Consider the following 26,932-nt stretch of genomic DNA (forward strand, 5'->3'; position numbering starts at 1 on the left):
TTGAGAGTTGTATATCTAAAGTGACCCAAGTTTCGGTAACTAAAGCTACGTCAACTTTGTAGTTACTCAAAAAATTTAAAAATTCAATAAATTTATTACGTATGCCTTTTGCATTCTTTCTTTCAACGTCAACCAGTCACCACCACATCAAGTATACACCACACAACTTGCGTTGCGAAGTAGTACCTTAAGCTAATTAAATTAAAGTAAAAGAAAAACTTAAAACTAAAGAAAATAAAAAAAAAGGGAAACTTTATACAATTTATAATCAATTAACTTGAACTAATAAATAAAATAAATTCAAAACAAAAACAAAAAGGAAACTAAAATCTTTAAAGGAAACCAAAGGGAAAAAACAAAAAAAAGAGGAAAAGGTACGCCTACGCCCCCAATGTTGGGGCGTAGGCGTACCTTTTCCTCTTTTTTTTGTTTTTTCCCTTTGGTTTCCTTTAAAGATTTTAGTTTCCTTTTTGTTTTTGTTTTGAATTTATTTTATTTATTAGTTCAAGTTAATTGATTATAAATTGTATAAAGTTTCCCTTTTTTTTTATTTTCTTTAGTTTTAAGTTTTTCTTTTACTTTAATTTAATTAGCTTAAGGTACTACTTCGCAACGCAAGTTGTGTGGTGTATACTTGATGTGGTGGTGACTGGTTGACGTTGAAAGAAAGAATCGCGTCACTCCCTGAGGTTAAGGCAAAATATAGAAACTCTTCGGACACATATATTGAATTTCTCAGTGATATTTTGGAGGCGACGCGGCCCCAAGAGGTTAGTTTAAAATCGAATAACGAAAAGAGTGATAATGTCGAATTAAAGCATCATATGCATCTTCCGCCGTGTGAAACGGAAATATTTAGTGGCAATTTTCTCAAATGGCCAGCATTTAGAGACATGTTTACGGCACTTTACATTCGACACGCAAGGTTAAGTCCCGTTCAAAAACTTTTTCACTTGCGTGCTCGAACTAAAGATCATGCCTTAAGCATAGTCTCTAAATTTGAGATAACAGATGATAATTTCGAGGCTGCTTGGGCAGCTCTCAAAGAACACTACGAAAATAAAAGGGTTTTAGTGAATAATCATCTAAGTATTTTGCTTGGTCAGGTGCGCATAACGGTTGAATCGGCAGATGCATTAAAGGAATTGCAGAGCAATATTAATGAAGCTATTATAGCTTTAGAGTCGTATGGTATTGAGGTGAAAAAGTGGGATGCGTTGGTTACATACGTTTGTGCGTCTCGTCTCCCACCACAGACTTTATCCCTTTGGGAAGAATCACTTGCGAATCCAAAGGAAATTCAATCATGGGAAAAAATGAACATTTTTATCACAAATAGGTACCGGGTCCTAGATAACGTTTCAGACATGAACAAAGAAGATAAAGTTTTGAAAAATTCGGGTTCAAAACAGCAATCTTCAAGTTCATTTCCACGTGTTCGAACACATCACGCTCAAGTTAGTTCGCAATGTAAAGTTTGTAAGGGGACTCATGCACTTCGTGTATGCCCAGATTTTTTGAAAATGAGCGTTTCTCAAAGGAGAAACACTATTCGGAAATTAAAATATTGCTATAATTGTCTAGCATTCAGTCACTTGGTAACCGCCTGCCAGAGTGAAAGTACATGTTTTCACTGTAAGGGAAAACATCACTCATTGCTACATTTTGACAAATCTCCTTCGGGGAGCTTTACTCCACAAATACAGTCCACTCATTCAACTTCAGCTGCAAGTCAAAATGCCCAACAACATACTGTACCAAGAGACAGTTCAAATTTCAAGCTTTCAAATACGGAAGAAAGCCCCAATGTTTCGGCAAAAGCATTTTTTGCCAAAACTAAACGCACAACTCTTTTAGCTACTGCGATGATTCGGATTCATCACCATCACACTGATTTTGAGTGGAGGGCGCTTATTGATCCGGGTTCGGAAATCTCATTTATTTCCGAAGAAGTTCAAAGAAAGTTAAAATTGCCCGTTCAATCGGTTATGGCAACGGTTGCAGGCGTTAATTCCTCGGTAACGGCAACTTCAAACAAAATGTGCTCATTCACTCTCAGATCGAAATTCGATAAACAATTTTCACTTTCCGCTCGGGCACTTGTCCTTAAAACGGTTTCGGACAGTTTGCCTTCCATATCCATTGATATTGGAAATACTCAAAATTTGTTTGACTTTCCCTTAGCGGACCCTTGTTTCAATCAAAGTGGAAAGATTGATTTACTGATCGGTGCAGATTTATACCCACTTATTATTCGCGATGGATTAAAATTTAATGTTTTTCAAAGAATTATGGCTCAGAACACAGTTTTCGGATGGGTATTGCTGGGTCCTTTGGAACCACCCATTTCTCAAAATAATATCGAATATACTCGATCGCTGTCTTTTTTTAATGAGGTAACGGTGGATGAAGAAATCCAAAGATTTTGGAAACTTGAGGAGCTTCCACAAATCTTATTTTTAACGGCCGCAGAACAATTCTGCGAAAATCTTTTCGAAAAAACAACGTACCGAGATAAAACGGGTCGGTTTGTTGTAAGGCTACCGTTTAAAGACGATTCCTTTCAAAGTCCAGGGTTAGGAAATTCGTATGAAATTGCAAAACGTCAATTTCTACGAAATGAAAAGCGTCTTTTATATAGTCCCATACTTAAAAATGAGTACGATTCGGTGCTCTCGGAATATATTGATTTAGGGCATATGAAACCAAGTGATTCCGCGGATAAGGTTTGCGAAAACGGCACATCATATGTTATGCCACATCATGCAGTGATTAAACCGGAAAGCCTAACAACAAAAGTTCGCGTTGTTTTCAACGCATCATGTTCCTCTTCAAACGGGAAGAGTTTAAACGATTTGTTGTATCCAGGCCCGGCACTTCAAACGGATATAACACTCTTGATGTTAAATTGGCGGCTTTATAAGTACGTGTTCAACAGTGATGTCGAAAAAATGTATCGACAGATAAAAATATATCCCGATCAAACGCCTTTTCAAAAAATTTTGTTTCGTCAGAACCCGAAAGATGATCTAAGCGTTTTTGAAATGTTAACACTAACATTCGGTGTTTCCTGCTCCCCATATTTAGCAATTCGTTCTTTGCATCAGTTGGCTAAGGAAGTAAATCGGTCTCATCCTCTAGCATCAAAAATTCTTTTAAACGAGTTGTTTGTAGATGACGTTCTTTCAGGGGCTCATGACATTTCCACTGCGGTAGAAGCTCAATTCGAATTAATTGAGGTATTAAAGTCTGCCGGTTTCAATTTAAGAAAGTGGACATCGAACGCGAAGGAGTTACTGAGTCCTCTGCCTAAAGGTTCACTTCTTAACGAAGATTTCCTAACTATAGATGATAAAAGTTCTGTAAAAATGCTTGGCATAAAATGGAAAGCTACTTTAGATACATTTTCGTTCTCGGTACAATCAATACCACAATCTAACTCTTTCTCAAAACGCTCAGTTCTATCCGTCATTGCAAAATTGTATGATCCTATAGGGTGGTTGGCCCCTATTGTGATCACAGCAAAAATACTGATGCAACAAATTTGGAAGGATAAAACTGAATGGGATAGTTGTCTTCTTCCCACCACCGAACAGAGTTGGAAAGTTTTTGTGGCAAGTTTGCCCGAGGTTGCAAATGTAAGCATACCACGATGGGTGGAATACACTCCGCACGCTGTTTCACAGATCCACGGATTCTGTGACGCGTCCGAAAAGGCTTATGCGGCATGTATTTATTTACGAGTGCAACAACAAGATAAAATTACCTCCCATCTCTTGTGGGCGAAATCAAAGGTAGCGCCAGTAAATACTATCTCGTTACCAAGGCTAGAGTTGCAAGGGGCAGTTCTTCTATCTAAAATGATCAGTTTATTGTCAACAGCTCTTCAAATTCAAAATGTTTCATTAGTTAAGTTGTGGACGGATTCCACTATAGTCTTAGCCTGGCTTCAAAAACAACCATGTTCATGGCAAACGTTTGTGGCAAACCGAACAGCAGAAATTTTGAAAAATACGGCGGTGACGGATTGGTCGCATGTAGTTTCGGGTGAAAACCCAGCTGATCTAGCCACGAGAGGAGTATCCCCTGTGGATTTAAGAGAAAGCTCTTTGTGGTGGAATGGTCCCCACTGGTTATTGAAACCTCAATCAATTTGGCCACAAACCAAGCTTGAACCAGTTGATGAGTCAAATCTAGAAGTGAAAAAGGTAAAGTCGTTTAAACAACAGGTCGTACAGGACTTCGAGGAAGATTTAGCTAAATTTTCGAACTGGCCTAAGGCTGTGTGCGTATTTGCTTACATGGAGCGGTTTCATCACTCTTTTAAAAGGCATGGAGGTACAAAATATTCTTCTCCGGAACTTTCATATGAAGAATTTAATTTAGCCAAACAAACGTTAATTGTCTTCACACAACAAAAATATTTCAAAAAAGAATATGGTGATTTAATACAGGGAAAACATTTAGAGTCGAAAAGTTGGTTAGGAAAGTTCAATCCCTTTATTGATGACAAGGGTGTCATGCGTGCGAATGGGAGATTAGCTTTGTCAACTTTATCGTATAACGAAAAATTCCCCATACTTCTTCCCGTAAAATGTCTTTTTGTTCAACTTTATATACAATACATTCACGAGCTTTCACTACATGGTGAAATTCAAATCATGATGCGCATGATAAGATCGGAATATTGGATTCCGCAGGTTAAAAATCTGGTAAAAAAGTGTATTATAAAGTGTACAGTTTGTACTCGGTACAAAAAACATGTTCAAACCCAATTGATGGGTGTGTTACCTAAAGAAAGAACGGTTTTAGGTCGCCCTTTTACGAATACTGGAGTGGATTTTGCGGGTCCGTTTCTCATTAAGACGTATTATGGTCGAAAATGTCGTTTAGACAAGGGGTACGTTTGTATTTTTGTATGTTTTGCAACGCGTGCCATACACTTAGAACTTGTTAGTGAGCTAACGACTCAAGCATTTCTTGCGTCATTTACTCGTTTCATTTCTCGACGGGGAACTCCAGAACAAATGTTCTCAGATCACGGCACGAACTTCGTGGGTGCATCCAAAGTTCTTTTATCTAATTTCCACAAATCACTTTTACATTGCCCTAGTGCAGTTGCTCACAAATTAAAATGGAATTTTATCCCTCCAGGGTCACCCCACATGGGTGGATTGTGGGAAGCGGGGGTCAAGAGTTTCAAAGGGCATTTCAGGAAGGTAGCAGGTAATGAAAAATTCACATTCGAAGAATTTACTACCTTGCTTACCCGAATTGAATGCACTTTGAACTCGCGACCCTTGTCACCGATGTCTGAAGATGTGTCAGATATCGTCCCACTGACCCCTGGTCATTTCCTCACTGGAGGAGTGTTAAATGGTTTGCCCGAACCGTCATATTCAGATCAATCGTTAAGTATTATAAATCGGTGGAGAAAGTTGCAAATTCTTCATCATCAACTAAGCGCACGTTGGAAAGAGGAATATTTAAAGGAACTCCATAAACGGTATAAATGGAAGTATCCCGAAAGAAATGTTCAAATTGACGATCTCGTCATTATACGAAATGAAAATTTGCCCCCAAACGAGTGGCGCCTTGGGAGAGTCATCAACGTGCACGCCGGACATGATAACAAAATTCGCGTCGCGGAAATTCGAACCGAAAAGGGAATAATCACGCGCTCGATTGCCAAAATTTGCATCCTTCTACCTCAAAAGTAAAGTGAAAAACGATTTTTTCTTAAATATAGATGAATTTGAGTATAATGAAAACAAATTCGTAAAAGAGATAAAGGAAAATTGCTTACCATTCGTAAAAAAAAAAAAAAAAAACCAAAAATATATGAATTTATATAGGGAAGGTATGGTAAGGAGCTCGAATTTTCGCATCTATATATACATTTATTATAATTTTTAGTTATTGCCTGCCGAAATTTCAAGCATAGGGATAAAATTTGTATCTCGTACTTTTAATTTTGCAAATTGAAATTCTTGTATCATTCCAAATTTACTAATTTCTTTATTAAAATTGAATTAAGTCATAAAAGTAAATAATTTAACTCTTCATCATTTGTTCTGGTGTGTTGGTGGTTTGTTTTAGCTAATTTTATAGTTGCAAGGTTGCAAGGCGGGCGGTAATGTTCAATTCAGAACGTTCTACCGGGGGGAAGCAAACGACTACGTGAAAAACGTACTCCGTTTTTAGGGAGAACTGCGTACTCCGTTTTCCGGAAATTGCGGAACGCAAATTCTCCCTATTCTCGAACACGCCCACGTTTCGTTTCCTCCCGGTCCGAATTAAAAATTGACATTGCAGCCAACCTTCAACAGTAAAAAACCTATTCAATCACATTCATTAGGGGGGTTCACATTGACCAACTTACCGGACAGACCCGTTGTCATTTGGCCTGATGGCCGAATTATATTTTTCGTTCACACTCATCAGACAATTTTCATCAAAACCCACTTTTCAGCTTATTTTTAATATATCTTTACCCTATTCTGCTCTCAAATTAGAGACAATGGATTATCACTGTCTGCCGGACAGACATGTCGTTTAATTGACTAACATGTTCGTCCGACCACCAAAAAATCAAAATTTTTTGAAAACCATCCGGCAAACCGGACAGGCTGTCGGATGGGTGTTCACACTATCAAAACAGCATCAGATCAGACCAAATGGCGGCTGGTCTGTCCGGTAAGTTAGTCAATGTGAACCCCCCTATTCTCGCATCCATTCAATTCAAAGTTGTCATTCTTTCTTTCAACGTCAACCAGTCACCACCACATCAAGTATACACCACACAACTTGCGTTGCGAAGTAGTACCTTAAGCTAATTAAATTAAAGTAAAAGAAAAACTTAAAACTAAAGAAAATAAAAAAAAAGGGAAACTTTATACAATTTATAATCAATTAACTTGAACTAATAAATAAAATAAATTCAAAACAAAAACAAAAAGGAAACTAAAATCTTTAAAGGAAACCAAAGGGAAAAAACAAAAAAAAGAGGAAAAGGTACGCCTACGCCCCAACATTTGATGCTGAGCAGAGACATGTGCTTCTGGAACGATAAGAGTTCTTGGTTGGTGGGGATGAGCTTTTCTTGCAGATGATCTTTCTTTGATTTCTAAATATCTAGTTCTACTAGTGCATGTTATGTCAGTAGATTTATGATTGCCGTGGCAGTTGGCACATTTATTCGTTGACGCATTATTGCATTCGGATGTTTTGTGAGGCCCAGCACAGATAGCACAATATGTTTTTATGTGACAATGTGGCCAAACATTTGGCAATTAAAACATTGTGTCACCTTACCTTTTATTTTTCTTTGGAAGTTCCAATTAACTTGTGTGTAAAAAATAGAACGATAATTTTTTTTAAGTTCATTTAATTTAATGGAACCATTTTCAAAGGAGACAAGATAGAAGTAATCAATGAATTGATCATATTTTATTTCATTTTTTTTTTATGTCAACACTTTTTAAGCCAAGAAAAACAAGTTTAGCTTTTAAATCATTAGTGTTGATGTCATCAAGACCATATAAAATAACTTTGAAGGCTTTAGCACTTTTAAGGTCATGAGAAAAATATTGACAATTGTCTTCATTTAATTTATTTAATACAATTTTACAGGATTCCATACAGTCACAAATAATTTTTATTCCGATTGTTAATTTTTTGATGGAGTAGTTAGATACTTAAAGGTTTTTCATGAGACTATGCTCATATTCAGTGGATTTTTGTAGCACTTTTATAGGTGGCACATAAACTTTTTTCACAATTGTGGATTCATTTTCTTCATCCATATCTGAATTATCAGTATCTGGATGGCATTGAAGGGGTGTAAATTTATTAAAGTACATATTTTTGATAGGACCACTACTAGTTGGAAACATGGTGGAACGAAGTTTTTTATCCGAGGACAAATAATTGTCCTCTTGCCACTGTAAGAAAAAAGATAGGTCCCATAAAACTATTTACTCGCTCAAGTGAAGGGGGAGTCATGACACTTTCTGTTAACGTTGAATTGGCAGCGAACTGCCTGACGAGAAGGTTGGCTTTCTCAAGAGAACTAACAAAAGGAGTGTCATTGTAAACGAGCGTTGGAACCGAAGATGTTGTAGAGTTTCAGAGTTTCGAATATTTTCCACAAATGACCAAAAATTTTTACTACCTGTGGGACACTGTAGTATTCTTTGTCTTAATTTTTGCTCATGCAAAAATTTGATTCGTCGAATATGGGCGTTGCTGGCCTTTCTAGCTTGATTAAATCTTATCCGATTTTCCTCAGTGGGGTTGGCTTTATAATAACGGAACATTACCTCTTTTTCCCTGATAACCTCTTTGCAGCTCGAATCAAACCACGAATTCTCTTTCGGTTTGATTATTTTAGCCCTATTCGGGATAAAATTTCTCATTCCGGAGAGAATTAGGTTTGTGATCATATCTGTACTGGAATCAACGTCACTATCGAGGAAACATAGCGACCAGTTAATAGGCCAGTCATTATGTCGGAAAAAACGGCTTAGAAATGCAAAATGACCGAGAAAGCTAAATTTTGGATATGTTGTAGAGGATGCTTAAAAAAGCTTAACTTGAAGTTTTCGACCAAGATTTCCTATGAGCTTTTTCCGCCATTTTGAAAAAAAGGGTAAAATTGGTTTTTTGACGCTTTTTACGAGTTCTACAATTCATGCATACACATTTTTTGTGTATCATGAACCGTTTTCGAGATATCGATTAAGAAAGTCAAAAATTTAGGACATGCCATTTGTTTTTTGACATAATCTATTTTTGAGTGATGAATATCGAAAAAATTATTAGCATAAAATTTGTAGACCACATTCAGACCTACAATGCCGTATTTTTATATTTTTTTTTGGACAAAAATTACGACTTTCAGCCGGCCGCAAAGTCGTTTAGTCCGCTCCCACCGCCAAGCAAGCCGCCCGTTCGGTTGTAAAAAAAAAACAATCATTCATGTTTTTTTAAATGTTTATATCATTATATCAGTAACACATACATACAAATGTATGTATTTATTTAATAAATAATGAGAAGAAGATGGTAATGGGTTTTTTTGCTACCCCAATTTTATTAACCCAAATTTTGTAAATACAGTATACCGGCTTTTTGTGTTGATTGTGCATTTTGTAATTAGCTTCAATCTCAATATTATTTAGTTCATCAAAATTGCAATTAGATCAGTGCCAATAATTTTTGAAAATAAAAAAATTATTAGCAGCATTTAGGATAAATGGTATATGAAAGCGGAAAAATAAATTGCCCACAAAGTAATTGGTGGAAAGGGGGCGGGTGAATGCCTTGTTCGATTTCACTAGTCAAAAAGTTTTTTTTTTATAGAAATCAAAGTATATTTATCTAATGATTTTTTGTATGCTGAGCTCGAATCTTTAGTCAGAAAAATTCTATCACGTTGAGATATAACCATGCCAATACATCACAAAAATAGTGTTTCGAACGTTCAAAATTCAATATCTCAAAAACTTTGCACGTTAGAGCTATTCTAATGCTAGATTGAATTTAAGAAGGTCAAAGGCCATTAGAAAAGTATAATTTGGTTTCTATGGAAAATTATTTCTCGCCAATAATATTACCTATGTCAGTTACGAAAAAATCGATCTTAAAAATCGTTTTTTTGTTTTTTTTTTTCAATTTTTCTCAATATTTTCTAAATCAAAAGTATAGTTTTTCCATACAATCTTAAATAAAAGGTTTTAATCTGAGTAACTGCATTCCAAGCTTTTCAAAAATCAAAAACTTTTTGGATTGACAAATAGGCTATTTTATCAAATTAAATTCGTCAAAAATCCAAAAATTAACTTTTTGCTCAAAAAACATTTAAAATACATAGAAAACATAACAAAGTAATTTTTAACCAAGATTTGTTAAAATCAAACCATTTTGGTAAAAGATAAAAATAAAAAATAAAAAAATCGTATTTTTTGCATTTTTTCAATATTTTTGAGATTATATAAATAAAATGGTTTTAGTAAAAGTTATGACACTTTTATTACCCACAACATTTGCATTTAACTTTTTTTGATAGGAGGTCTACTTTTGACAGAAATCGTAAAAAACAAGATTTTCGACACCAACACTTTTTCTCCCACCCACCCTTTTCCACCAATTAGATTTAATTTATTTTTCCGCTTTCATATACCATTTATCCTAAATTTTCCAACCACCCATATGCTGCTAATAATTTTTTTATTTTCAAAAATTATTGGCACTGATCTAATTGCAATTTTGATGAACTAAATAATATAGAGATTGAACCTAATTACAAAATGCACAATCAACACAAAAAGCCGGTATACTGTATTTACAAAATTTGGGTTAATAAAATTGGGGTAACAAAAAAACCCATTGCCATCTTCTTCTCATTACACAGGTCAACAAGAAATTTGTGCTTGGGTTGTGACTATGAAATTATGATAGATATATTGATACTAATCTGGAAAACATTTTTATTTTTATTTTTAATTTGCTTTTGAGGTCAGCAGAGCAATTTCCAGTATTCAAGAAAATCTGTCTTTTACAAAAATTGTCGGACGTAATTTTGGCAAAAACTCGAGAACGTCTTAACCGATTTGGCTGATTTTTGTTTTGTTTTCTTCATTTTAATGTTTTCATATTCATATTCAGAAAAATTAAAAAAAGAAGAAAATTAAGAAGAAAAAAGAAAAATTATGTCGAAATTTTCGTTTTGTTCGAATTTTTGTCAAATGGGAGCTTGAGGCATTATTTGATACCTTCTATTTTCAATATTTATGGTAAAAGTAAATCACTCTGATGGTATTTTTAATCTACAAAAATAACTGTATCCAAACTGTAGCCAAACTAATTCATATTGAAATTCTTTATTTATTGAAACATTAAATTAATTTGTTTGCATAGTATTTTTATTATTTTGTTGCATATACAGGGTGTCTAGAAAAAAATGGATCAAACGAAACTTAATATCTCTCAGAATTTGGTAGCTTTTTCAGCCCAAATCCTTACGGTTTTCGATTAAATATGCAGTTCTTGTGAAATTTCCCTACTTTGCAACAGTATTTTGCTTTCTCTGCCCATAATTGATTTTTGTTTTTTACAATTCTTTCATTAAAACATTGCTTAATAATGAGAAACAATTAATTAATAAAAATATTTTTTATTTCATAAGCCATTTTTCTGCAAATTAATTAACAGTTTCAAGTTTCGTAAAAACTCAATTTCTTACTTTTATTTCAGAGCAACAAGACGAAAAAAAATTGTATTGTGTGACTCTGGTTTATTATTTTTAAAATTAATCCCGGTATTGCAGTTTTTAAAAAAGTATAAAAGTTTCCAAAGTTGAAGTTAGATCCATAAATATTACAGTTTGAACTCAAAAAACAGGGTTTTTCAGAGCAAAAAACCCTTGTATTCATCATAACTTTTTTCCTATAATTTAAGTCGAATAAAGTGCTTTAGTAAAAATTTAGACCTTTCAATTATCTACATTTTATACCTTAACAGTTTTTTTGTACAATGCACGGTTCTTGCACTATAGCTCATAAAACTCGAGTTAGACTCACAGGGTATGAAAATTGTATTTTTGCTCCCAACACTACAAAAGCAAATCTTAGGAGGGGAAAGGGTGATTATCTATTGTTTTGGTTTACCATGAACCCAAAAAGTGCAAATTAAATCCAAGCACAAAAAATATTTTTATTTTTGTCGACATGTGTTATTTATTAAATAAATACATACATTTGTATGTATGTGTTACTGATATAATGATATAAACATTAAAAAAAAAACATGAATAATTGTTTTTTTTTACAACCGAACGGGCGGCTTGCTTGGCGGTTGGAGCGGACTAAACGACTTTGCTGCCGGCTGGAAGTCGTAATTTTTGTCCAAGAAAAAATATAAAAATACGACATTGTAGGTCTGAATGTGGTCTACAAATTTTATGTTAATAATTTTTTCGATATTCATCACCCAAAAATAGATTATGTCAAAAAACAAATGGCATGTCCTAAATTTTTGACTTTTTTAATCGATATCTCGAAAACGGTTCATTATACACAAAAAATGTGTATGCATGAATTATAGAAGTCGTTAAAAGCTACAAAAAAGCTCCTTGTAAAATTTTCGCATCTCGTCAGTTATTGTCAAAAAACCAATTTTACCCTTTTTTTCAAAATGGCGGAAAAAGCTCATAGGAAATCTTGGTCGAAAACTTCAAGTTAAGCTTTTTTAAGCATCCTCTACAACATATCCAAAATTTAGCTTTCTCGGTCATTTTGCATTTCCAAATGTATATAATGACTGGCCTATAAAGTTTTTGAAAAAAGAGACCCTCCCAGTTGGCTTTCTCATATTGCCAAACAGTTAGGTCCGTCAAGATAGCACCCACACCCCCAAATTTCCAAAATCTGAGTATGCAATAATTTGTTGCTAATTTGTTGCTAATTAGTTGCTCTAATCCCGAATTTGTTGCTCCACCCCTTCCCCCTCAAAATTGATGTGGAAGGTGTGGGTGCTATCTTGACGTCAAGATAGCACCCACACCCATTAAAAACTCAACATTTAAAAATACTGAGTATGCAATAATTTGTTGCTAATTTGTTGCTAATTAGTTGCTCTAATCCCCAGTGCCGGTTTAAGCACTACCGGCGCCCCTGGGCAAGATTGCAAGTGGCGCCTCTAAAAAAAAATTCATCTAAAAACAATTTTTTTTAAATCACGAAAAAAAGCAATAGCAGATTATGTCTTACCTCTCATATACTTGTTAATGCATTTATTAAAAATGTGCAGTGTATTAACTTAAAAAGGTTAACTTAAAAAAAAAAATTAATTATTCATGTCATTTAGGCTCAATTGACAAGACTACCTTTATCTCTGACTTTTTTGTTCAAACACATTTAAAGATTAGGTACAGTTGGTTTTATTTGAACAATATTTTTTCAAAAACTTTTTCAACTAGGTACATTAAATGTCGTTTTCGATTGGAATCACTCATTGATTCACTCATTCTGAAATCCAATAAAAAACTTTGAATCGCTTCCACCCAATTCTAAAATTTAATATCTGTATTGGTGAAAAATCAAATATTTTGTTTTTGTTTTTTCACTAGGAGAATAAAAAACTTGCAGCACGCTTCTTAATGATTCCAGGCGCTTCAGGACGGCCAATCGAAAACAACATACCTTTATAAGTATAAGGTTTGTTCGTTGTGAGCTCTAGGGCACTCTGGGTCTTGTCAAGCGTTTTTTGTAGCTTCTTTTTCAACCAGAGTTATTTCCTCTGTGTTCGATGTTCGCTGATGAAACTAAAGCTCTGAGGTGTTCGATGTAAAATGAAAACCCGAGAAACTCTGATTTTTTTCACTGGAGGGGGGAACAACGAACACACCTATTTTTTTATTCTCACATACAAACGTAGTTTTTATGAAAAATGGAGAAGCTGTCAATTTTTGGCATTTCTGGATTTTGGGTTTTCGGAATTTAGGGTTTTCTGGATTTTGGGCTTTCTGGATTTTTAATTTCGGGATTCTGTCCGTCTCCCTTCTCTTTCCTTATTCATTATTATAGGGGCACCTTTGCAAAAATTAAATTGGTAGGAGGAATATTAGGATTGCTTTAGTCTTTCAAAAGAAATTGGGGCGCCTTGTTCTTCAAAGATGAACGAAGATTTTGGACACCATTGTCCTTCCGGAAGCCAAATAAATTAACCCAAAATTGGGGGGCGCCTTCATTCTTCAAAAAGTTTAGGACAAACAATACGAGCGCCGTTGAAAATGTAAAATAGAAAAAAATTGGGGCGCCTTTGTGAATGTAAAAAAAAAATTAAACATCGATTGGAAAGACTTCGTTATTTATATAACTTTTGTAAAAGTTCGGGGCGCCTGCGGCGCCCCTCAATTCTTGCGCCCCTGGGCGACGGCCCAGGCTGCCCCCCCCTAAAACCGGCTCTGCTAATCCCGAATTTGTTGCTCCAAGATTTGACCTTGAAATGCACTTTAACAGTTTTCTCAAAAAAGCTAAATTCCCTAAAAATGAACGCACAGCAACAAAAATGGTGTCAAATTAAAGGGCTTCTCAACACCTTTTCAAAAAGGTCTCATTCGACTTTTAAATCCATCTCCTTCATGTCCAAAATGCATTGTGGAACTTGTGGAACATATCAAAACGTCAAGATAGCACCCACACCAAGAAAAACTTACAAATTTAAAAAAATGAGTATGCAATAATTTGTTGCTAATTTGTTGCTAATTAGTTGCTCTAATATCGAATTTGTTGCTCCACCCCTTCCCCCTTAAAATTGGTAGAGAGGGTGTGGGTGCTATCTTGACGTCAAGATAGCACCCACACCCCCTAATTTCAAAAATCTAAGTATGCAGAATCTTAGGGATAATTTGTTGCTAACTAGTTGCTTTAATCTTGAATTTGTTGCTCCATGATTTGACCATCAAATCGACTGCAACAGATGCAATTTTTGTGGAGACTTTTTATCTATAATTTTTTTCAAAAAACTAAAAATGCCAAATTAAAAACATGATTTCATGCACTGCAAAAAGTAACATTAAAATTTTCCATCGCTTTTCATTCCAGCCTTAAAGTCCAAAAACTAGTCAACTCTCATCCCTAAAAGCGGTGTGGGTGCTATCTTGACGTCAAGATAGCACCCACACCCCCAAATTTCCAAAATCTGAGTATGCAGAATTTTAGTGTTAATTTGTTGCTAATTAGTTGCTCTAATCTTGAATTTGTTGCTCCATGATTTGACCATAAAATCGGCTGCAACAGATGCAGTTTTGTGGAGACTTTTTATCTATGATCTTTTTTAAAAAACTAAAGATGCCAAATAATAAACATGATGTGATACTCTGCAAAAAGTTACATTAACACTTTAAATCGCAATCCATTCCGGTATTATAGGCCAAAAACTAGTTTTTGATGACGTCAGTTCGACAAAAAAAAGTAGCACCTCAACGAATTAAATCCAAAAATCTGAAAAATCAGAAATTTGATTCTCCTGTGATGTTTATATCTAATTAAGATACTAAATTTTTCCATTACGTACCTATATAGGTAGGTCCTACCTAACTAACAAAAATATATCACATCCATAATATGTATAAATTTCAAAAATCTGAGTAGGTATACCTACCTACAGATATTACTTGCTACAACCAATAACCACTTAAGGCGAAAAAGAAAACAAAAATTAGGTCTAACTATAATGCTCCGCATTTTTAAATGTGCCGCAAAAACAGCTCAATCTTTTCTTAATTCGATGTAGATGGTTTTAATTTATCATAGTTAAAAAATTAGGAAGACGAGACTTTTAATTGGAAAGCATCATTAGCGCACTCAAAAATTTTTGGCTTTACTCACTAAGTTCCTAAAGGCCTCAATCCCACATTTGACCCCTCTTATATTGCCCAATGTTTTCAAAATTGAAATTGAATTTTAAAAATAAAGCACTCAGTTGTTTCAAACAAAGGAATATGATAACAATAAGCATTATTGTTACAATTTCTTGAATCTTTAAAAACTTGTACAAATTGTGAATAGAGTGGGTATTTGTATCCTAACATTTTGATGCATTTTTCCGTCGGCTAATTTTATCTTTATATAGCCTTAATTTTGGAGAGATGCATTTCACATTTATTTAATTTCATTTACTACCACTATTACATTTCTAAAACCCTCAACGCTCTTCATCCAATCAGATCGCTACCTTTTTTTTTTTTAAACAAACAAAATACAAATTTATCTACCTATACTAAATAAAAAAAATCACACATTGATTTTCTTAAGAATAATCGCGTGTGTATGCGTTGATTTTAATTTTGGCTCCGCCCTCGACGTCTACTTTGATGAAAATACACTATCCAAATCAGCAATACCTACACGCCTACACCCTGAAATGTTCTTTAGTGCTTTAGTCGGTTTCAGAACTGCTCTGAGGTAAGTATGATTTGCGTTCTATGGAGTCAAAAATATTATGACTAAGGTAGGTATATACATACATATATACACATAGATATAGCTCGTAGGGTCTTTCTTAATTTCATGTGGATTTTAAATGTTGATATTAGTATGAAAGTTTTTTTTTCTTTACTTTACGATAAAAATCGTTGCATACCTTAAGGGAAACAGTAAGAAATTAAGTATTTTAAGCCCTGATTTTTAAATCGTTAGTTAGACTATGAGAAAAATAAATTTCATTATAAAAAGATGGGTGGCATAACAGCTAACATAAGTTTTCTTAATTTTTAAACTTGGTTTTGTTTTGTTTGATATTATAAGAACTATGAAATTATACAGTCTATCTAAAAAATTATCTTGAGTGAAAGGGTGATTTTTTTTAAATGGTAGGTATCCTAACTAATTCATTTTCTCATGCAAATTCCGAATAAAGTAAGTCTAAATATTTTTTTTCATGTGATAGGGTGTTTTTTTAGGTCTAGAGAAAATGTGGGTTTATTTGAAAAAATTGAGTAATAATAGTGGTATTCTATTGAAATTCAGCAATTATGGTACTTTTCAGATTGGAAACAATAAACTGTAGTTCCTATAATAATAGGTAAAAAGGGTGTTTTTTTTTGTAGTGAAAACAAAATTGATGGGCTACCCTAATGAAATTTGGTAAAAACCTTGTATTAGCTACATATATAAAGCAATACTAAAGAGTTTTAGTAAGTATAAAAAAAAATTGAGTGTGAAAGGCTGTGTTTTGCAAATAGACAGTAATTGGTCCCAAAAAACCAATGAACCGTGTATAACGTCTAAGAACTTACCTAATTGTCGAAGCGAGTGTGATTTTTTTTTTATTTAGAATAGGTAGGTAAAAATTTATTTTGTTTGTTTAAAAAAAGTAAATCACGACCTGATTGAATGAAAAGCCTTAAGGTCATAAGCTGTAAGAAATGCAGTAAATGAAAAGAACTGTGAAGTTTAAATGAGCCTGCGGAAAAAACATGAAAATGTAAACAAAATTTGTACGAGATTTTAAAGGTTTTTCTAGGAGAATCAAGATATTGTAACCACAAATGCTTATTGTTGTCATATTACATAGGTACTAGGTTTGTTTGAAAAAATCTGCCAATGATTCATTTACTTTTTGTTTCGATGACAAATTGAACATTTATACCAACAATCTAGATGCAATTTTTTTCTGTTGCAATAAACGTTTTTTTTCAATTAAATTTTTTTTTCCAAAAAATATTCTTTTAAATTTAAATTCATTTTTTTACTTGCGGTTTAGTGCGGATGAAACAGAAGAAAATGGCATCAAGTCCCCAATTATGTAGTCCACTAACAGGTCGTTGATTTTTTTATCCGAGGCTTTCTTCACTCTTTTGTTTGAGAGTGCCTCAACGGAAGGATCTTCTTGTGACTGAGATCCATTGTCAAGAATTTCCCTGTGAAAAGTCTGAAATATTTTGAATTATAAATTAAAAGTACATAAATAGATATAAATATATATGCATATTTTTAGGATTTACTTACCCGCAAATGCCTTAGCATGTTAAAAGTACTGCTCTCCGTCACAGATATCACTTTATCTTTTTTTGGACAGTTTAATACACTACACTTAACGAAAAACGTTTTACTAGTGGAATGCCTTTTTCCGGACTCATCCTCACACACCTCAAAGTATTTCCTATAGTTTGCAGATATTTGTCTCATTTTAGTGGATATATTTTTTCACAAAAGCTGATAATCTTGTATTCAAAAGCACTAAGAATTGACTGATTGTCATTGTTAAAAAAAAAATGTTTATATAGCATTTTTTTTAAATTCCTATTTACCTGTAGGATAAGTTGTAAAATTTAAGCAAACAAACGCATAATAATTTTGTTTATGTAATTGTTAAATAATATACGCATCCAAAAACTCATTTTCGAAATCAGGTAGCTTAAAAACGCTTTTCAATAATCCTATAATCTACCACACACTTAACTACCTGTTTTCAGAAACCACACAATCTATTTGTTTATGATATAAATAATAACATAATTTTTTGATATTTCAACCCCTAATAAAAAATAATCTATCGAACTACCTGATTGAGAAACCACAAAATTCATTCAAAAATAAACGCGTGACATCAATAAAATAAATGCATACCCTTTCATATCCCATCCAAACGCGTCATAAAAATTTAACCAAACTTTCAACCCCTAATAAAAAAATAATCCTAAATATCCAAAAACGAAATTATTTTTTTCCTCAATAAAAAAAAACCCGATCCATTTAAACATAAATTAAATAACATTTCTAATCCATTGCACAAAACACTAGCCTGCAGTTTGCATAACTTCCTCATCATTAATAAGTCCCCAGAACAAATATATATCACACACCGTTTCACCAAAACCCATTCATAGATGTAAGATGCACCTCAATAATTGTGTTAATATTTCAACCCTAATTAAACAAATGACCCAATACCAAAAATATATTTGTTTTAATATCCATTCCGATTCATTTATGATAAAAATAGAAATATTTTTACCAAATAAAAAACCAAGAGAGAAAATCAAGAAAAATTATCTGTTTTATTTCTAAAAATATGCATGTGTTAAAATAATTCCATAAATAACAAGAACCAAACATCTTAAGCTATGGTGTTAAATAAAATATCTTCATATTTCATTATACTTTCCAAATAAAAATCAATGTAACTTCTCACCCATCACAGCTCAGCTCACTTTACCTTAGCTCACCCAACAGCTCAGCTCAGCTCACCGACAGCTCAGCTCACCGACAGCTCAGCTCAACCATCAGCTCAGCTCACTTTCAGCTCAGCTCACTTTCAGCTCAGCTCACTTTCAGCTCAGCTCACTTTCAGCTCAGCTCACTTTCAGCTCAGCTCACTTTCAGCTCAGCTCACTTTCAGCTCACTTTCAGCTCAGCTCACTGAGCTGAGCTATGGTACCCAGCTCAAAAGTGAGCTAGCTCAAAATTTGAGCTGAGCTGTGAGCTGAGCTGAGCTCACTTTTGAGCTTTGTAGCAACCCTGCGGTTTACGATTTACAGAAAAGTTAAGAATTCGTAAAAAAATCGAACGCGAATTTTACGTTTTAACGTGAATTTTACGTTTTTTGCGTTTTAACGTGAACGCGAATTTTACGTTTTAACGTAAATTTTACGTTTTTGCGTTTTAACGTGAACGTGAATTTTACGTTTTTTTTTTGCGTTCTACCGTGAACGTGAATTTTACGTGAATTTTACATTTTTTGCGTTTTAACGTGAACGCGAATTTTACGTTTTAACGTGAATTTTACGTTTTTGCGTTTTAACGTGAACGTGAATTTTACGTTTTAACGTGAATTTTACGTTTTTGCGTTTTAACGTGAACGTGAATTTTACGTTTTTGCGTTTTAACGTGAACGTGAATTTTACGTTTTTTTTGCGTTCTACCGTTTGCTAAGCATGGTCTAGAACCCCAAAATAATATCGGTATAGCATAAATCAGAACTCATACCGGTATAGCACAGATCAGAATCCATACCGGTATAGCATATATCAAAATCCATACCGGTATAGCACAGATCAAAACCCATACCGGTATAGCATAGATTAGAATCCATACCGGTATAGCGGTATAGCATATGTCAAAACCCATACCGGTGATACCGCTGATACCGGTGATACCGGTGTTCCAGAACCCTCTAGTCTATACTACTGGTTAGGTCGAGACAAGAAAAAAATCGTATGGAAGGGGGGGGGGGGGGGGGGTGTAACACAATAACGTGTTACACCTTTTTGAAAAGCCAAAACCCTAGTCTTTTGCAAACATTTTTTAGAAAGCCATTTTATGGCTCAGTTTTTGAAAAATTAATTTTTAAAATGAAAATTTTGAAAATTTTAAAAGCAAAACGGAAGCAGTGCAATTTTTCAAGCAATTTTTCATAGAGATAAGAGTATTTTTAAATTACCGACGCACAGTGTGCAATTTTCGCAATCTAGCTGTACTTTAATGAAAAATATATGTCTCCCATATACAACAAAATTGGTATCATATGAAAGGTAAAACCTCAGACAATAGAATGGCAAAAAAAAACAACAAGAAAATAATCAAATTTTTTTCTTGTGTCACTTTGATAACAGCGTGGTTAAGTAAAATAATAGTTGTTTAAATTAAATTTATTTTTTTAATTTTAAGTAACATTTAAGAAATATTTAAGGTAAGTAAATTTTTTTGTGCACTAAAAAATAAAAAAAATAAAAAATCATTTGTGTGAAGACCTAAAGAGTGTCGTTTTTTTGTGTTGTTTAACTTTGTAAAGCGTTTTAAAAATGTATCCTCGTGTATCCGTCCTGTTTTTGGGCTCAAAATCTCCGTTGTATTCTTTGTTAGAATTCGTTTACTTTTTTTGCGTCTGGTGTGCGAAACCATTAATTTTTTTTTTTGTTCAGGTACATAGGCCAAAAACCAATTTTTTGATCTTTAGAAAAATCGTACATCACATTTTTACAAATTGAAAATGACTTTTATAGATTCTTGTTGGCTAAATAAGACAAAAAGATTAAATAAAATTTTTCGATATTTTGCTTCGTTTTCGAAATAGAGACAGTTTAAGAACCAACTCCCAAAATCGTTTGCTCGATGTCGGCTTTTCCCCACCCATTGTGGTACATTTTGTACTCGTATACCACATATTGGACATATAGTTAGATATCTAATTTTGAAAATCAATAAAACCCTTGTAGAAATACAATAATTAACAAAACTAAGCTGGTTTGCATCAAAAAAATTAAGTTTACTTGGAATTAGAATTAAGTCCCGCTAGATTGGCAAAATTGCACACTGTGCGACGTTTGTAAGAAAAGATCATGAATATCGGATCTGTTTCCGCCCTTTACAACATTTTTTAGCTTCAGTTACTCCACTAAATAATTTTATTGTTAAATTAGTAATTTTCTTAACTCTACACAAACGAAACAACAACAAAATTAGAATGTGTAATTCCTTTCGTTTATCTACAAGACATGAAAAATAAAAGAACTAAATAAAGGAGGAATTTATTTCCTTTTTTCCAATTAAGTAGGTAGTAAGGTATTTAATTTGGTTCTGCAATATGGATCAAAGACAAACCAGACATTTGAATGTTCTCCGTTTCCGCTGTTCTTGATTTATAGATAACACTGGTCAACAAGGTTTTTGTTACAGACACCAAGATATACTTTTCTATAGGTTTTTTTGGGTGCTGAGCTCGAATCCGAAGTCAAAAAAATTTTATCACATCACGTTTTTGATATAATCCCGTTAGAATATCGAAAATGCCGCTTTTTATCAGTTTTCGAGGTTATTTCTTAGCATTTGTTTTTTTGTTATAAATAAATTTGTAACGGTTTCTAAAAGAACTAAATCTTGTCTTTCTAAATCCGTTAAATCTCTTAAATATCTCTTTTCTTCTTCGAGAAATGTTTGTAGTATTGTAATTTTTTTTGTATGCAGCGGTGCCCCTTTTTCATTTTGCCACCCGGGCCCTTTTGCCCCAGTCCGACCTGTTTCACCTACCTAATTAGATACTCATGATTTCATACCCCAGTGATGCGTTCTTTTATTCGACAATGTTAACTATTGTTAACAATAGTTAACTTTCATCGTTCCTAAATGAGAAAAAAGTTACAAAGTGTAACATCGTGACGTCACAACATCGTTCCTAAATCCAGTGTTGAAGTGTCAAATAGTTACATTTTGTTACTTTTTTCAACTCAGCTCCTGGACTTGAGTTTCAATGTTAATCTGTCAAACACAACTAAATGGAGAAGAGAGGGGATGATGTGAGAAGAGAATTTCTTGTTTGTTTCCGTATTTGAAATTATTGAATGCATATTTTTTTTTCAATTTGCTTAGAATTCAATTAAAAAGAATTATTTCAGTACGAAATTAATTTTTTCTTGTTTATTCATTCATAAAATTAATCTCAAAAATTTTTCTTTTGACAGATCAACAAAATGTAGCATTTAGTCGTTCCTAAATCAAAGTTTACATTTTGTAACAAAATCTAACAAAAACAAATACAACGATTTTTTTGACATAACAACAATAGTTAACATTGTTCAATAAAAGAACGGATCACAGTTCAACAAGACAAAAAAAAACACAAACCAAATCAATGCGCCAAACAAATAAAACTGTGCATGCATTCTTTTTTCCTTGATTTCCAAAAAATATCCCAAAACCAGATCTCATTTGTATATTCCTAACCCTAACCTATCCTATGAAAAAATATTAAAGAACAAAATTTCATTCATTGATCAGGTAGGTAGTACTAGGTACCTACCTACTTTCTTAAAATGCATTCACAATCCTTTTGCATACCTACACACAATTACTCAATCGCGCCATCCAAGGAAACAAAAACCAAACTAAATTGCAAAAAAAAAACAAACAAAAACAAAAAACCAACCCAAGTATGTATGTAGATACTAGTACCTACATATTCCTTATTCTTTCTTTCTCTTCTAATAGATCTTTTGTGAGTAGGTACTGAACTACTGAGTAAGTTTTTTGTGTTGTTTTTTTAATGAATCGTTCTCGTTGAGGCAGACTGACCAGCGTCAACCGTAGGTATATTCTTTTGATAGAAAGAAACAAAACACGTGCGCCAGGAAGACTCGATACTCGAGCTACAACCCTTCAAGCAAGAAAACTGAGTTCAACAAAGAAACTCCGACCTCAGACCGCGAAAATCGGGCTTGCACTCACACACTTGCAACTTTTTGTGTTTGAACACAAAGTCGAACGAGAATCGTGGTGAAAAATGCGTCATTTTGTTATTTTTTGTTGAAGTGTTTGGTCGCGTCGTGTCTCGTGTCGTTGTTTGTATAATGTTAGTTTATTAATTATAAACAATTTTATTTAATTATAAACAATATGGAAAACAAAAAAGGTATGTTTTATATATCGCTCAGAGTGTTTGGGTTAAAATGTTGTTTCTTCTTGTGTTGTAGATGTAATCTCTAATGATGAAGAAAAATCTAGAAGGTGAAACATGCGATTGGGAATCTAAAAAAACACCAACAACAGCAGCAGCATCAAATGAAATAAAATGAAAAAAAAATGTATTGTATTTTATATTGTATTTATTGTGAAAATTTCGTTTGCCAAAATAAAATAAAAAATAAAACAGTTTCAGTGAAAAAAAAAATAAATCTTGTTCTTTTTTTGGTCGCAAATGCGAAATGTCATCCCTTTCTTATTCCTCTTTCTGGTAGGTTTTCGCTGATCCGGCTCAGGTCCGCCTTCGGCTCCGTTTTCTCGGAATGGAGATTTTCACCACACCAATACATATGCAATCGACTTCGCGGTGATTATAATTTCCATACTAATTTGAGCCGCCTTCGGACCAGTTTCTGATCCGAAGTCGGACTCAGCTCCGCCTCAGGCGGAGCGGATTCGGACCGAGGTCGGACCTGTTTGCTTGAAGGGAAGGTCTACTTCTATGGACAGAAAAAAAAACACATATGTACACAACGGTCTTGAGTTGTAATCGTATCTGAGTATCTACTATTTTCTTTTGTGCTTTTATACTTCAAATACGACGATTTTCTGTTTGCCTTTCCATTTTTTTAATTGCCAAACAATATTGCAACACCACAGATCACCTCATATTTTTATTCCTCATCTCAACCTGAACCCATAAACAAAAAATACCAAGACTGGAAACTCGACGGTTAACTGACGTTTGCCTACAAGCTGCGAGGTGTGGTGAATGTCGTGAACCTATCGTTGTGTTCGTGTTGGATGTGTGGTGAATGTCGTGAATCTATAAATGTGTGCGTGTTAACGTCATTTACCAACGTGGTGGCTTTCACATATATTCACAGACAACACTGTACACAAAAGGGTTTTGGGGGGAAAGACGTACGAAAGTTTCCAGTCTTGGTATTTTTTTGTTTATGCCTGAACCTAACTTATGAAAAAAATATTAGAGAAAAAAATGCATTTATTGCTCAGGTTTTTATTTTTAAATACGTCCACAATCCATCTGCACACACACAGCTCTATTTTTCTTCCAAAAATCCCGCCTTAAAAAAGAAACAGTTAAAGCACGATTTTGCAATGCAAAAACACAACAAGAATACAAGAACAAATTTCAGAGATACAGAACGATTCCAACTCAAGAGTCAAGATGGCATAAACAAAAAATACCAAGACTGGAAACTTTCGTACGTCTTTCCCCCCAAAACCCTTTTGTGTACAGTGTTGTCAGTGAATATATGTGAAAGCCACCACGTTGGTAAATGACGTTAACACGCACACATTTATAGATTCACGACATTCACCACACATCGGACACGAACACAACGATAAGTTCACGACATTCACCACACCTCGCAGCTTCTAGGCAAACGTCAGTTGACCGCCGAGTTTCCAGTCTGGGTATTTTTTGTTTATGGTCAAGACCGTTATGCCCATGATTTTTTTTTTTCTTTTCTATCCATACAAAAAGATCTTCTCGCTCTGTCTGAGGCAGAGCCGTGAAAACACATGATACTCACTCTCAAAGACCACGTAAAAGAGAATCAGAGAATAAATAATCAAAATTCCAAAGAGAAATAAAAGCATTTTAAAATTTCTCAAATTTTGTATTGAAAAGAGCTTTTTTAAAAGCTCTTCAAAGTGGTGATTTTCAGTTTCATAATGTCACATTTTTCTATGAAGATGAGATATCTGTATATAATTATTTGTGTCTGCAGTGTCTTAAAGATACAGACAATAAAGACGATAATAATGCACCTATGCAACAAAATGAAATTAAAGTGTCTATTCCACCTATAAAAATTTTACACAAATCATGTGATTATATTCATAATCTGTGCAAATCTTTAAAAATTAATGATTATTCTGTGTGAAAAATCACAATTGGAATCAAAATCTTTTCCGAATCCCTAGATTCATATAACAAAATATGTGCCGAACTTAAATCTAAGCAATGCCAATATTTTACGCATGATTTTAAAAATGCAAAGTCATTCAAGGTAGACTTGTTCGATTTGATGAGATGGACAGTGATGATCTTAAAAATGAACTAATATCTCTTGGTTTAAAATGTAAAGAAATCAAAATGGTTAAAAAGAAATATGAACATTACGACGATGTATTTTATATCATTTATATAGAGAACGGATCAATCAAATTAAATGACTTACGTAAGAATATTCGGTCCGTTTTTTGTACCCAAGTGAGATGGAAATATCAACGTCGGTCGGTTAAAACATAAACTAACTCAATGCCACAACTGCCAGATGTTTGGCCATGGCGAGAAAAACTGCAGCGTAAACACATATTGTGCAAATTGTTCTGGACCACATAAAACCATCGATTGTAAATCTGAAGGAATACTCAAGTGTGCCAACTGTAAAGGCATGCACCGATCTACTGACCACACTTGCATGAATCGTATCAGGTATCAAGAAATAAGAGAAAAGCTTTCTAAAAATTAAAATTCTCCAAGGCATTTAATGTCCCATCAAAAACCGGTTTGAGTTTTACAACCGAACCCGATAAATCACATGAGCTCTGAAAGTTTTCCTCTTCTTTCTAAACGATCTTCCACCCGGCACCAATCCCTTCCGACACCGACAGTATCAGTGTCTCGTCGCTCAACAACTACACAAGTGCAGCCAACAACAACTCAAGCGCACTCTTCGCATTCAACACTTTTCTCCCAAGAGGAGCTTTCTTCATTGACAACTGAGATGATTTCCAAATTGAGTAAAAGTAAAACAAAAGCTCAACAATTTAATGTTATAGCACAGCTTGCTACAAAATATCTTTACAACAATGTCATGTAATACAATTAATTCCTTAAAAATTTTAACTTGGAATGCCAGGAGCATCCGAAATAAATGTACAGAATTTTTCAACTTTCTTTGTAATTTGAATGCTGATGTATGTCTAGTGACTGAAACATGGCTTAGTGGTGAGGTTCGATTTTCTGACTCAAATTACATTTGTCATAGATTTGATCGTTTAAATAGAACAGGTGGCGGTGTTGCCATCGTTGTAAAAAAACTATTAAACATAAACTTTTGTCAGTAATTAATACCAAAGTAATTGAACCAATGGGAATTGAGATCTTATTAGAAGATTCCTCAAGCTTAAAAGTATTATCAGTGTGTTTCCCCGGGGGAAATTCAAATAAAGAAAAGGTTATATTATTTAAAAGTGATTTAAGGAAGATACTTAGCTGTAGCGACCCATTTATAGTAGGTGGTGACCTCAATTCTAGACATCGAGGATGGGGATGCCTTAGGGCAAATTCCTGGGGAAATATTCTTTCAGATATCGAAATGAGATATCCAATTAGTATTTTATACCCTAACAGCCCGACTTACATTCCTGAATCTGCAAGATCATCTCCTTCGACCCTTGATTTATTTGTAACTAATGTCGCAAATATTGTAACACAACCTGTTGCAATAAATGCACTGAGTTCAAACCACTTACCTGTTTACTGTGATATTAGTTTTAGAGCTATTCTTAATAATGTGCAATATTTAGATTTTAAAAAAAGCAAATTGGCCACTGTTTAGGCAACATATTAACACAAATCTGGAAGGATTCGTACCTGTCCCATTAGAGTCTGTAAGACGTGAACAGATTGACACTCATTTAAAATCCTTCACATCTAATATTCTAGAGAGTGTAAATCTATCCGTGCCTTTAAAAAAAAACAACAAACGCTCGATTATACTTCCTCAATTTATACTCCAAATGATAAAAGAAAGAAACTGGCTGAGAAGACAGTGGCAAAAATTTCGTATTCAATCTGTTTATAATGAAATGAATGTTTTAAATAGGCTGATTTCTGATCAAATTAAAGTTTTTCGCAACAAAGAGTGGAATGAAAATATAAGATTCCTCGATAAATGTTCTAAACCATTTTGGAACATCGCGAAAATTAT

General features: G+C 33.8%; 1 protein-coding gene across 1 annotated transcript; it reads left to right on the plus strand.

Annotated features, from left to right (window-relative positions):
* The first annotated feature begins 893 nt into the window (after window positions 1–893).
* LOC129908143 (uncharacterized) lies at window positions 894–7,673 on the plus strand. The gene is made up of 2 exons (XM_055984466.1): window positions 894–4,338; window positions 7,633–7,673. Exons 1-2 carry the CDS (start codon window positions 894–896, stop codon window positions 7,671–7,673), a joined length of 3,486 nt encoding a protein of 1,161 aa, XP_055840441.1.
* The last annotated feature ends 19,259 nt before the right edge of the window (window positions 7,674–26,932 follow it).

This window comes from Episyrphus balteatus, chromosome 1 (assembly GCF_945859705.1).
Source record: "Episyrphus balteatus chromosome 1, idEpiBalt1.1, whole genome shotgun sequence".
In the NCBI taxonomy this organism is placed as follows: Eukaryota; Metazoa; Arthropoda; class Insecta; order Diptera; family Syrphidae; genus Episyrphus; species Episyrphus balteatus.

What these genes read in the sequence shown, in the direction of transcription:
- LOC129908143 (XM_055984466.1), top strand. Translation starts at nt 894, where the DNA reads ATGTTTACGGCACTTTACATTCGACACGCAAGGTTAAGTCCCGTTCAA. An exon ending in CTCTTTTAAAAGGCATGGAG is followed by an intron (nt 4,339 to 7,632) that starts GTACAAAATATT and finishes ACAATTTTACAG; the next exon opens with GATTCCATACAGTCACAAAT.